Source organism: Schistocerca gregaria, chromosome 1 (genome assembly GCF_023897955.1).
Source record: "Schistocerca gregaria isolate iqSchGreg1 chromosome 1, iqSchGreg1.2, whole genome shotgun sequence".
NCBI classification, from domain to species: domain Eukaryota; kingdom Metazoa; phylum Arthropoda; class Insecta; order Orthoptera; family Acrididae; genus Schistocerca; species Schistocerca gregaria.
This window is the reverse complement of record NC_064920.1, coordinates 67,061,106-67,074,719: the sequence shown is the minus strand read 5'-3', so window position 1 is coordinate 67,074,719 and position 13,614 is coordinate 67,061,106. Positions and strand designations below refer to the sequence as shown.

The 13,614-nt window shown below is 45.3% G+C and overlaps 1 protein-coding gene across 1 annotated transcript in view; it reads right to left on the bottom strand.

The window, feature by feature from the left end:
- The window catches only part of LOC126270168 (uncharacterized), a 342,447-nt gene that overhangs the window by 159,878 nt on the left and 168,955 nt on the right, over positions 1-13,614 (bottom strand). The window contains exons 4-5 of the mRNA XM_049974090.1: positions 10,923-10,997; positions 1,540-1,738 (exon numbers count right to left, since the gene is read on the bottom strand). Of these exons, the coding sequence (XP_049830047.1) occupies positions 1,540-1,738; positions 10,923-10,997 (274 nt within the window). The remainder of the gene's footprint in view (positions 1-1,539; positions 1,739-10,922; positions 10,998-13,614) is intronic.

The window sequence follows — 13,614 nt, the reverse complement described above, 5'->3', positions numbered from 1 at the left end:
AACATCGTGGTCTCCTTGGTCCCTCGGTAGCACCCCTTGGATTTTTTTGAGTGGGGTCATTTACACTGAAGAGCCAAAGAAATTGGTGCACCTGCCTAATATTGTACAGTGCTCCGGCGAGCACGCAGAAGTGCCGGAGCATGACGTGGCATGGACTTGTCTAATGTATGAGGTAGTGCTGGAGGTAACTGACACCATGAATCCTGCAGGGGTGTCCATAAATTCGTAAGAGTACGGGGGGGGGGGGGGGGGGGGGATATGGAGATGTCTTCTGAACAGTGTGTTGCAAGGCATCCAAGATATGCTCAATACGGTTCATGTCTAGGGAGTTTGGTGGCCAGTGGAAGTGTTTAAACTCGGAAGAGTGTCCCTGCAGGCACTTTGCAGCAATTCTGGAGGTACGGGGGTGTCGCAGTGTCGTGTAGTCCGTCGGAATGCACAATGGACATGAATGTATGCAGGTGATCAGACAGGATGCTTATGTACGTATCACCCGTGAGAGTCTGTCTAGACGTATCAGGGGTCCCACACCATTACAAAGCTTCCACCAGCTTGAACAGTCCCACGCTGACATGAAAGTCAGTGGATTCATAAGGTTGTTTCCATATGCGTACACGTTCGTCTGCTCAATACAATCTGAAACAAGACTCGTCCAACCAGGCAACATGTTCGCAGTCATCTACAGTCGAATGCTGGTGTTGACAGGCCTAGGCGAGGGGTCAAGCTTCGTATCGTGCAGCCATCAAGAGTACACGAATGGGCCTTCGACTCCAGAAGCCCATATCGATGATGTTTCGTTGAGTGGTTCTCACGCTGGCGCTTGCTAATGGCCCGACACTGAAATCTGCAGGAATTTGCGGAAGGGTTACACTTCTGTCACGTTTAACGATTCTCTTCAGTCGTTTTTGGCCCCGTTCTTGCAGGATCTTTTTTCGGCTAAAGTGGTTTCAGAGATCTGATGCTTTATCGGGTTCCCGATATTCACGATACACTCGTGAAATGATCATATGGGAGTATCCCTACTTCATGGCTACCTTGAAGATGCTACGTCCCATTGTTCGTGCGCCTACCATAATACCACGTTCAAACTCACTTAAAACTTTATAATCTGCCGTTGTAGTAGCAGCATCCAATATAAGAACTGCACCACACAGATGTCCTATATAGGCGTTGCCTTCCGCAGCACCGTATTCGGCCTGTTTACATATCTCTGTATTTGAATACGCATACATGCACCAGTTTCTTTGGCGCCTCAGTGTAAAAGATTTGGTGTACTCCAGCCTCGTCCTTAGTGTCAATGAATCGCTAGACATTAACAGTGTTGAACATTGTCGCGAGTGCACTTGTGAACCGTTGGTATCAGAGAATCCATTGGTTTCCATGCCTATGTATACTGAGAATATTTTCTGGTTTAATTCTCCTCTGTTTGCCTTTGTAATACTACGAATATCCGGGACAATTTAAAAAAGGCCATACAGACTGGAGAGCAGTTTGACACTGTGTGACGGAAAGAACAGACGAGGAGAGGTGCGGACTCACGTGCGGCCCTTGCGGTCCTGTCGGTTGGGGTCTGCACCGTGGCCGAGCAGCAGGCGCGTGGCGTCGGCGTGTCCCAGCGTGGCGGCGTAGAAGAGCGCCGTGCAGCCGTGGCTGTCCATGACGTCGACCTGCGCGCCGCACAGCGTCAGCAGCGCCTCCAGGCAGTCAGTGTGGCCGCGAGAGGCCGCGCAGTGCAGCGCTGTGGGCACCACGGCACAACACGCCGCCTCACCGCTGTGCTCGGCTACCACTACCACACGGTTCCGTTCTGGGTACGCTCTCGTTTTCTCATACACGAACGTGCAAGTTTAGTCCTCGATGACACGGTACAAGTACAGGACAAACGAAGAGTACCGCTCTGCGTACTGCAGATATTTGTAAACAACAGCGGGTTTTTCGAGTCAGATCCATTATCATTAATGTTCATAGGACGTAATAAACCGGGTGATCAAAAAGTCAGTATAAATTTGAAAACTTAATAAACCACGGAATAATGTAGGTAGAGAGGTACAAATTGACACACATGCTTGGAAAGACATAGGGTTTTATTAGAGCCAAAAAAAAGTTCACAAAATGTCCGACAGATGGCGCTGGACAGCAAAACGTCAGTGACTGCGCATGACAATCGTGTGTAAAAGGAGCTGTAATGAGAGAGAGAATCAGATGCGCTAGCAGTCGCAGCATGTTGACATTACATGAAAAGGCGCTTTTAGTGAAGCTGTATTATCAGAAAGGGGAATGTGCTAGTTCAGCGTTACGATCCTATCGACATAGGAAGATTGGCACTTACGCGAACCCTCTGATGCTATGCGTACAAAATTCATCAGCATCGTGAACTGTTACCTGGTTATTTATTGAAGCAGAGGGCATTTGCGGTGTGGGCGGTTCAAAAGATGGCGGAAGACGACGATTGGTTGAGTAACGTGTTGCGGACCGACGAAGCTCATTTCACGCTCCGAGGGTCTGTCAACGCCCACAACTGCAGAATGTGGGCTACCGAAAATCCTAGAACTGTCGTGGAAACTCCATTGCACGACGAGAAAGTCGCGGTATGGGTTGGATTTACCACATCTACCGTTGTCGGGCCTTTTTTCTTGGAGGAAATGAATGAGTCTGGTTTTATAACTGCTACCGTGACGGGTGAGAGGTAAGCCGATATGTTACAGAATTGCACCATCCCCAGCCTGGCCGATAAACACCTACTGGAACGTACGACGTTTATGCTGGATGGCGCTCCACCCCATATTGCTACACGCAGTGAAAGACCTCTTGCGCGCGTCGTTTGGACGATCGTGTGCTCAGCTGCCACTTTCGTCATGCTTGGCACTCAGGACCCCAGACCTCAGTCCGTGCGGTTATTTGCTTTGGGGTTACCTGAAGTCGTTAAGTGCATCGTGATCGACCGACATCTATAGGGACGCTGAAAGACAACATCCGACGCCAATGCCTCACCAGAACTCCGGACATGCTTGACAGTACTGTTCGCAACATTATTCCTCGACTACAGCTATTGTTGAGGAATGATGGTGGAAATATTGAGCATTTCCTGTAAAGAACATCATCTTTGCTTTGTCTTACAGGGTGTTTCAAAAATGACCGGTATATTTGAAACGGCAATACAAACTAAACGAGCAGCGATAGAAATACACCGTTTGTTGCAATATGCTTGGGACAACAGTACATTTTCAGGCAGACAAACTTTCGAAATTACGGTAGTTACAATTGTAAACAACAGATGGCGCTGCGGTCTGGGAAACTCTATAGTACGATATTTTCCACATATCCACCATGCGTAGCAATAATATGGCTTAGTCTCTGAATGAAATTACCCGAAACCCTTGACAACATGTCTGGCCGAATGGCTTCACATGCAGATGAGATGTACTGCTTCAGCTGTTCAATTGTTTCTGGATTCTGGCGGTACACCTGGTCTTTCAAGTGTCCCCACAGAAAGAAGTCACAGGGGTTCATGTCTGGCGAATAGGGAGGCCAATCCACGCCGCCTCCTGTATGTTTCGGATAGCCCAAAGCAATCACACGATCATCGAAATATTCATTCAGGAAATTAAAGACGTCGGCCGCGCGATGTGGCCAGGCACCATCTTGCATAAACCACGAGGTGTTCGCAGTGTCGTCTAAGGCAGTTTGTACCGCCACAAATTCACGAAGAATGTCCAGATAGCGTGATGCAGTAATCGTTTCGGATCTGAAAAATGGGCCAATGATTCCTTTGGAAGAAATGGCGGCCCAGACCAGTACTTTTTGAGGATGCAGGGACGATGGGACTGCAACATGGGGCTTTTCGGTTCCCCATATGCGCCAGTTCTGTTTATTGACGAAGCCGTCCAGGTAAAAATAAGCTTCGTCAGTAAACCAAATGCTGCCCACATGCATATCGCCGTCATCAATCCTGTGCACTATATCGTTAGCTAATGTCTCTTGTGCAGCAATGGTAGCGGCGCTGAGGGGTTGCTGCGTTGAATTTTGTATGGATAGAGGTGTAAACTCTGGCGCATGAGACGATACGTAGACATTGGCGTCATTTGGACCACAGCTGCAACACGGCGAATGGAAACCCAAAGCCGCTGTTGGATCACCTGCTGCACTAGCTGCGCGTTGCCCTCTGTGGTTGCCGTACGCGGTCGCCCTACCTTTCCAGCACGTTCATCCATCACGTTCCCAGTCCGTTGAAATTTTTCAAACAGATCCTTTATTGTATCGCTTTTTGGTCCTTTGGTTACATTAAACCTGCGTTGAAAACTTCGTCTTGTTGCAACAACACTGTGTTCTAGGCGGTGGAATTCCAACACCAGAAAATCCTCTGTTCTAAGGAATAAACCATGTTGTCCACAGCACACTTGCACGTTGTGAAAAGCAGACGCTTACAGCAGAAAGTCGATGAACAGAATGGCGCACCCACAGACTGCGTTGTCTTCTATATCTTTCACATCACTTGCAGCGCCATCTGTTGTTGAAAATTGTAACTACTGTAATTTCGAAAGTTTGTCCGCCTGAAAATGTACTGTTGTCCCAAGCATATTGCAACAAACGGTGTATTTCTATCGCTGCTCGTTTAGTTTTTATTGCCGTTTCAAATGTATCGGTCATTTTTGAAACACCCTGTACTTTGTTATGCTAATTACTGCTATTTTGAGGAAATGAGGCGTCATGTGTCGGACTTTTTTTGACCTTCTGTATTTTTTTGGTTCTAATAAAACCCCTATGTCATTCCAAGCATGTGTGTCAATTTGTGCCTCTCTATCTACATTATTCCGTGATTTTTTCCGTTTTCAAATTTATACTGACTTCTTGATCACCTGGTATCTACCAGAACCTCTCACGAACTGTACAAATAGTATAGTCAGATAACAATATTCCCTGATGGATCATGACAACAAAACGGTCGACAGTTCAGTATGGAAGGTAAGCATGTTATCAGTTTGCCATTACACACAAATGTAATACGGTTCTAGTTGCAGCACTGTACAGTTCTGTACGAGTATGTCCATATGTTCCCATTTGAAATCTAATATTTAGTTCTCTTTGGAGGATAATTATAGTCTTGTCACTTACCTAAGCATTTTCACTCTTACCTTCACACACACTATTAAAAAAAATACAGCACTGAATAACATTTTGTACAAACACTGATCATAATAATTATGTAACGCTGACCCGTAACCGGCAGCTGAATTTGGAGAGTGACATGACAGCTGTGCACAGCAGAGAAGGCGCGACAAACTTCGTGGTCTGATTGGTTCTTGTTAAGGTAGTTGTACTGTAAACAACTTGCTGTCAGTCGCTTTGTTATTCCGCTCCACGTATAAAGACGGAGACCTGGTTCCTAAATCTCTGTCTTACCATTATATAATCTATCTGAAACCTGTCAGTATCTCCAGGCTTCTTCCATGTATACAACCTTCTTTCATCATTCTTGAACCACGTGGTAGATATGATTAAGTTATGCGCTCTGCAAAATTCTATGAGTCGGCTTCCTCTTGCATAATGTAACCCCATTCCATATTAACCTACTACGTTTCCTTCTCTTCATTTTCCTTCTGTCGAATTCCAGTCACCCTTTTATATCATCATACACTTCATCAATCTCTTCATCATCTCTTCGGCATATGACCTTGTACTACTATGGTAGGCGGGTGCTTCGTATCTATCTTGGCCACAATAATGCGTTCACTATGCTATTTGTAGTAGCTTACCCGCATTCCTGTTTTTTTTTTAAAATTCATTATTAAACCTACTCCTGCATTACCCCTATTTGATTTAGAATTTATAACCGTGTATTCACCTGACCAAAAGTCTTGTTCCTCCTGCCAGCGAACTTCACTAATTCACACTATATCTAACTTTAAACTATCCATTTCCCTTTTTAAATTTTCTAACCTACCTGCCCGATTAAGGGATCTGACATTCCACACTCCGATCCGTAAAACGCCAGTTTTCTTTCTCCTGATAACGACATCCTCTTGAGTAGTCCCCGCCCGGAGATCCGAATGGGGGACTATTTTACCTCCAGAATATTTTACCCAAGAGGACGCCATCATCATTTAACCATACAGTAAAGCTGCATGCCCTCGGGAAAAATTACGGCAGTAGTTTCCCCTTTCTTTCAGCCGTTCGCAGTCCCAGCACAGCAAGACCGTTTTGGTTAGTGTTACAAGGCCAGATCAGTCAATCGTCCAGACTGTTGCCCCTGCAACTACTGAAATGGCTGCTGCCCCTCTTCAGGAACCACAAGTTTGTCTGGCCTCTCAACCGATACCCCTCCGTTGTGGTTGCACCTACGGTACGGCTATCTGTATCGTTGAGGCACGCAAGCCTCACCACCAACGGCAAGGTCACGGGGGGTATAGATGCATTTTAAAAATACTTCGTTTTTAGAAATATATGATATATTCCTCTCTCGTTGAAATAAGGTATGATGTTTGTCTCTAAAGAAGTTGACGGCCCAGAAATCATTCATATAAAAACGAAAAGGTTGAAAAAGTTTGTAAATGAATTGACTCAAACTCCCAGAGAGAGTGAAAATAATTCTTATAACTCACGTAGCCCCAGGCACTAGTTTCATTCGGTTGTTTCATTGACCGAAGGAATCGACTGATGGAAAAAGCAATCGACTGGCCAATGTATTGTTAAAAACAGTTGGTGGTTCCATCACTAGTTGTAAGCGGGCATGACCTGCACGTTTTAGAACAGTTTGGAACGCTATGGTTTCAGCGATATACAGTAAACTGCTGCTATAACTGGAGGGGGGGGGGGGGGGGAGCTTTTGCCTATAAGCTACAGGCGGTACAGGCAGGGTAACTTTTTGATGCACATGAAAATGAAGTTATTGCGTATTTTGCGAGCAACATGCTTAGTTTAGGTAAATCGGTTACACAAAACCTTTGTAATGACATCCTTTTAGACGTCAATTAGTTTTATGTACTCCCAAGTTGTTGTTTGTCAGCTACATAAAAGTAGCAATAGATCAGAACATATAGGTTTCAGTGAAAACTGGTATATAATTTCCAGACTCCTTACAACGTTCAGCCGTACATGGCTTGATTTTTTTGTACAAACTGTATAGGCGCCTGTAAAAGGACTGGTATGCGGCTAGGTTCATCTGTGGAAAATACTGGCATCTAACGGCAAGACGTGTAGATATGAGGACAGAGCTGATAATATAGCATCCTGTCCGGCAGACTTGCTCGTGTTTTCGGAGCACTTTCAGCTTCGGCTGCTATTGTGCATAGTGTGTCTTCTCTATACGACACAAGCAAGTAACTGACTTGTGGTCACAGAGAGCCCAGGTTTACCGACAGAATTCAGCGAAAGAGCAGTGGTGGTTGCAACAGCCGCCATTCCGTCGGACTCTGCCCAATAATAGCGGCGCCGTGTTCCCAGAATGGCTGCGCCGCAGCCGAGGCGGTGTCCTCGCGTGACTGGGGGCGCTGCTGGCTGCCCACGCCCACACAGAGTCTACCTGTCTACCTGCCCCCATCCCACGTGACCTAGAAGTGACATATTTTGATTCGCCACCACAAAGGTGGACGTGTGGCACTTAGGCGATGATTATGTTCCTACATGAGACAGTGCTGGTCAAGTTCCAGTAACGATATCTCCGGAAACCTGTAGCGGCGTAAATACGGGTTAATCTGTCCTGTCTTTCCCATCTGTATGTTACGTAGGAGCAGACGCAATAGGAAGTGCTGCATGCGGTTGCCACGCCTCCTCACCCACTCTTCAGTCCTTCTTCACAGTGAATCACGTACTCTTTCAAATACACCTGTCTCATATTGGACTGCGTCACACGGTACCATAACATCAGATCATTATCGGTGGATCGGGCGTACACCAATGTCTTTAAATGTTGTCATAGCCAGAACTGTAAGAGATAGGGGATCCAGTTTTAGTGTCAGAATTTAAGAGAGCTTTGGAAGACTTGCGATTAAATAAGGCAGAAAGGACACATAAAATTTCATCGGAATTTCTAAAATCACTCGGAAAAGTGGCAACTAAACGACTAGTGAACTTAGTGTGTAGAATCTATGGCACCGGCGACATACCATCAGACTTTCGGAAATATATCACCCTTTCAGCTCCGAAGAGAGGAAAAACAGGTAAGTGTGAGATATATCGCACTAGGAGATTAACAACTCAAGATCCAAGCTGCTGACAATAATAATATACGGAAGAATAAATAAGACAATTGAGGAACTGTTAGATGACAATCAGTTTGGCTTTAGCAAACATAAAGGCACCAGAGACGCATTTTTGACATTGCGGCTGATGATAAAAGCAAGACTGACGAAAAATCTAAATTTTTTGATAGGATTTGTCCATCTTGAAAAAAGGTTCGATAATGGGAAATGGTGCAAGACGTTCGAAAACCTGGGAAAAATAGGAGTAACTATAGGAAAAACCGAGTGTATACAAGAGGTGTTTACAAGAATCAAGGGGGCACAGTAAAATTGGAAGAGCTAGAACGAAGTATTCGAATTAAAAAGAATATAAGCAGGGATGCAGCCCTCCGGCCCCACTGTTCAATTGATACACTGAAGATATAATGAAGGAAGTAATAGAAAGGTTTTGGAGTGGGATTAAAATTCAAGGTGAAGGGATATCAACGATACGATTCACCGATGACATTGCTAACCTCAGTAAAAGTGAGGAAGAATTACAGGATGTTTTCAGTGGAATGAAAAAAAAAAAAAACTAATGAGTACAGAAGATATTCGTAGCAGGCTGCAGCAAATGAGTAAGAAGACTGATGGGGAAAAAGAGAGTGAGAGAAGAAGAAGAAGAAGAACAACAACAACAACAACAACAACAACAAGAAGGAAGAAAAGGCCCGGTGAATGTGGAGGCCATGTTACCGGACTTTCTTGACAAATCTATCGTCCATGACAGGTCGCGGTGAGGTACTGGCGCACGATGCATACAAAACTGAGTGGTGCTCTGTCATGCATAAATTGCAGTTACTACGCTTTTGCAAGCGAAATATTTTACAATAGCGCTGGCAGTTCATCACGAAGAAATTGGTGATATACGGACCTGTTAAACCGTTCGCTTAAGTGTACGGCCCTACGCGCTTATCACCGACAATTCCTCCTCGTACATGAGTACTGAAGTGCTCCCGATGTCTCGCCTCCACGATTGCTTGAGGACTTGGTTCGGCTCAGACGTGCGTACTGTGGTAATTTATGACGCCATCCCTTGAGAATCCCGACCCATCTCTAAATAACACAACGGCTGTGAACTGTTTTTTCAGCCTTATCTCATCTGCCATTGGTTCCTGGGCATGTAATCGCACGAACTTTTCTTCTAGTTTTGTCCAGTAGTACCATCTGGGGGAATATGCGATAGTTTTTTTAAACATCTGGTGTAATATTTGGAACTATCGATGACGGAAGTGGGGGAGATGACAGAGAAACAACATGGCGCACATTTTGCGCATTGGGAGGAGTTCCGTACAACGGCCGCGTGTTGGGACCGGACTCTGCGCGTCTCTGATTACACCACGCTGGACATGTGTAATACTCGACCGCTTCTTTTACGTTACGAACTCCTGAAGCTTTGGCAACCGCTATGTTATTACCAGACATTTAATTATAACAAATGTGTTGTTGCCTTTAAAGGGCATACATTCATGACATCCACGTTAGGGTGCGAAAATAACCGAATATGAAAATTCTGTAGCTACCAATATTACAGTTCCTAAAACTGTAGCGCAAACAAATCGTACCAATATCGAGGCATTTGGAGATATTCCAAATGTGCTAGTCACTTGAAACGGTATATATTCGTAAGTCATAATATCAACAGAAAATGACGAAATTCAATACAGCTCTATAATCTCTCATTGGTTAATGTTTCATTGCATGTTGTCGAAATATCGTAGAACTTATTTCGTATTCCACATGCACCAATACTTTCTCAGCGTGAAGTAACAGACCGTATGCCACGAATCTCGTGCACCTCCACATTCATATCAGGATTAACATGCCATATGGGAACAGCTTTAGATGAACGGGACCATAGAGGAGACGTGTCATGCACCCACTTTCATGGTGAATGAATTGCAGTTCCTCCCATGCACATTCGATTTCTGTAGGTTTTACCATAATTACTTTGCACTGAAACGCATTAAGAATATCAGCACATTTTACCAGGAATTTTCCTGACTTTATAAACTCTTTGACATGACCTGCCCAAATAACAAGTTTTGCGTTACAACTTCCACCCGTCTTGCAGTTGTAGCGACGAAGGTATTGCATTACTGTGGTCGTGGAGTTATCTGACCCACCAACACCTCATAAGCCTATAACACATTAAATGTATTCACTATTGCGTTTATGGACCAGCAGGAGCTGTAGAATGGTGGGACAACACTGGAAATCTGTGTCACACCAGGACTCGAACCCGGATTTCCCGCTTATCGTGTCCAGTCACCTTACCAGCTGGCTATGTGAGCAAGACTCACGGCCAGGCTCAAACCTCTGTATGTAGTCATCCATGCGTATACAACCTGCTATGTATATTATGCTACTTGACTGTCACTTGCCCAGTGTTACTTTATTATGTCGGTGGATAAATGTATGGATGTCCAAAGGAACCTTGCATAATAAATCGGAATAACACAGGCACTGCAATATCATATAAACCTATAAGCCTGTAGCGTGACAGTTCATTAAGAAAACGGGAGGGTCTGGGAAAGGACAAACTCGTACAGATTATCTAGTTTGTAGCAACTGGATCTAGAGTGATGCTCGAAGGTACAAGATACACACACAAACACAAACACACACATACACACACACACAGAGAGAGAGAGAGAGAGAGAGAGAGAGAGAGAGAGAGAGAGAGAGAGAGAGAGAGAGACTCACCTGTGAGGCCGTCCTTGTCCTCGGCTTCGACGTTGGCGCCCGCGTTGACCAGGGCCAAGATGGCGTCGGCGCTGCCTGAGGGACAGGAAGCACTGGCGCGTGACTCTGCGACCACAACAACCGACCACCACAGGGGATGCTTGCCAAGCGGGCGCGTCAGCGGCGCGGCGCAACAGCGTCTGTCTACGTGCTACGGTCTTTTGTTTCACGTATACACAGTGAGGATGTAGACTGTCGCAGGAAGCAGGAATACATAATACACATTGAAATATGGTAGTGTGTGTCATGCACATGTTAAGTGAAGGGTCCCCGTGGGTGTGTATCAAGCGAAAATACGTCGGAACTAATTTTCATTTAAGGGATAACACCACAACTTGTTACTAGCATTTCAGTGTAAGCTAACAGGAGAAAATGTCAGTGAGCCTCTGATCGCTTTGGAGTGCTGTACACGGAACAAACCTGGTACCGTGATGTTACGTGACACTCCACCACTGACCCAAGTGATCAGCACAGTAAGGTGTGACGATGTGATGTGGCAGAACGGCAGATGAGAGCCGTCGTCTCTGGACGTGCCCTTCACTACTAGAGGTCCGTGCGTGGCGCCTGTGCCCACTCGAGCTGCACGGTGCAAGTAGTTCCGCGGAAGTCCGTCAGATGTCAATACGTCCGCTTTGAATGGAGGGAGCAACCTCAGCAGACTTTCTTTGCCCTCGTACGAGCATCCCGCGCTCGAATGGCTTGACCGGCTGCTCTGGACTGGTTGTATGGACCAAAACAAGACAAAAACCTGCAGTAAACATTGGTCCCAAATGCATACTTTAAGAGCTGCTAGCACTTGTTTATCTTCGATACTGTGAAATAATTTCTTCTTTTGTAACCTTTTTGCTGTCCATATTTTTGGAGGGGGTTGTGTGGACCAGAGGAAGAAAACATGTCCAGTAAATATGGGTTCCAAAATGCACTTGCTCATCTTCGCTATTGTGAAACACATCTCTTCTACTGAATAAGCGCTCATAGCTCTTAACGTGTTCGGTTTAGAGCCCATCTTTACTCGACTTTTTTCTTATTTTGGTCCACACTACCTCCGCCAAAAATATGGCAACCCAACAGCCTGCACTAGAAAAGACGTACTTCTTCGTATCGAATATGAACAAGTACACAGCTCTTACGGTATGCATTTTAAAATGCACGGTTACTTGACACCTTTCCTTGCTTTGGTCCACACTACCCCCTCTTAAATTTGCCTGCCGTAGAGTCTTAGAAACAACTGTACCGGTATCTGTATTTCACTGTCAGAGGAATCGGGAAGATTTTCGCTTATAACTCTGGACTCGGTCGTTTCCGGCCCAGGTTCCCTACCTCAGGCTGATAAATTCACCCTTCTCCATCATGCCCGAAGACTTGTAACATCATCACGGAATCACACTCTAGGTGCGATGTTAGAGCTTTTTAAGTGGTCAGTCGGCGTCCGTAGGTCGTCGTAGGCCAGCATTCGTAGAGCGTTGGCGTGTTATGTTATGTTATGTGTTGCACAGTACTCGTGAGTGGTGCTACTTAGTAACATTCTGAGGTTCATTTTGGAGATATGAACGTGTAAAAGCTTAACGACGTGGGTAGACTGGAAGATAATGTATCTGTCTACTGAAATGAAATATCCGCTTTCAGTCTGAAAGTTGGAATAGACTAACAGACAGCTTACGTGATATAGCAGCAATACATATACTATTCAAGGGTCTTCAAACACATTACCAACATTCCGAAACGTGGTGAATCAGTAGCAACAGATGAAAACCTGTGCCGGATCGTGACTCGAACTCAGATCTCCCAATTAACGCCAGCGATCACCTTATCCTTGGCCATCCGCGCACGCTCCCACACGACCCAAATTTACAACCTCTTGAACACTTTTAGCATATATATATATATATATATATATATATATATATATATATATATATATATATATATATATATATATATTCTGTTTACGCCCCTGTGCGATAGCGCACGGGCCCTGTTGTGATTTACGGTCGTCTCCGAACTTCCTTCGACACACCACGACATTTTCACAACGAAAATCGACATCGTAGTTGAATTTTAAGTCCGAGTGTACACTAGCAAAGACTTTGGAAATTGAGTAATTTTTGCGTGCTTATGTTTGCATCGGTTAGCATTAGCCAGTACAGATTCGCGTCTCCATAGTGAGTATCGTGGTTTACGTGAAAATTGTGGACGATGTAGCTTCTGAAAGGATCCTGCATAAGGCGAGTGACCTTCAGTTCGGGCAGTGAAAGTGGGATATGGGGGTCTCGGCCAAGGCGTGGCATGCGTATTCGCGCTGTCGTTGGGAGCGCCAGCAGAGATGGCGATTGCAGCATTGGGATCCTGTGGCACTGTGATTAGCCATACGGCGGAAAATTGGGCACACCCATTGTCAACAGCGGGGCCTTCTTTGGGTCTCGCACTTCCACGCCTCCGAAAATGACATCCTTTTAGGGCATTTATCAATTTCAGGAATAGAAAAATGTCACAAGGACTAAGATCAAATGAACAAGGGGAGCTGTCGAACGATAGCACTACCTTTTGAGGTCAAAAATTTCGTGACGGACGTGGCCGTGTGACATGGGGTATTGTTATGATGCACCGCCACTCCTATGGAATATCCGGTATCATTCGTTACTCATCCTTTCCC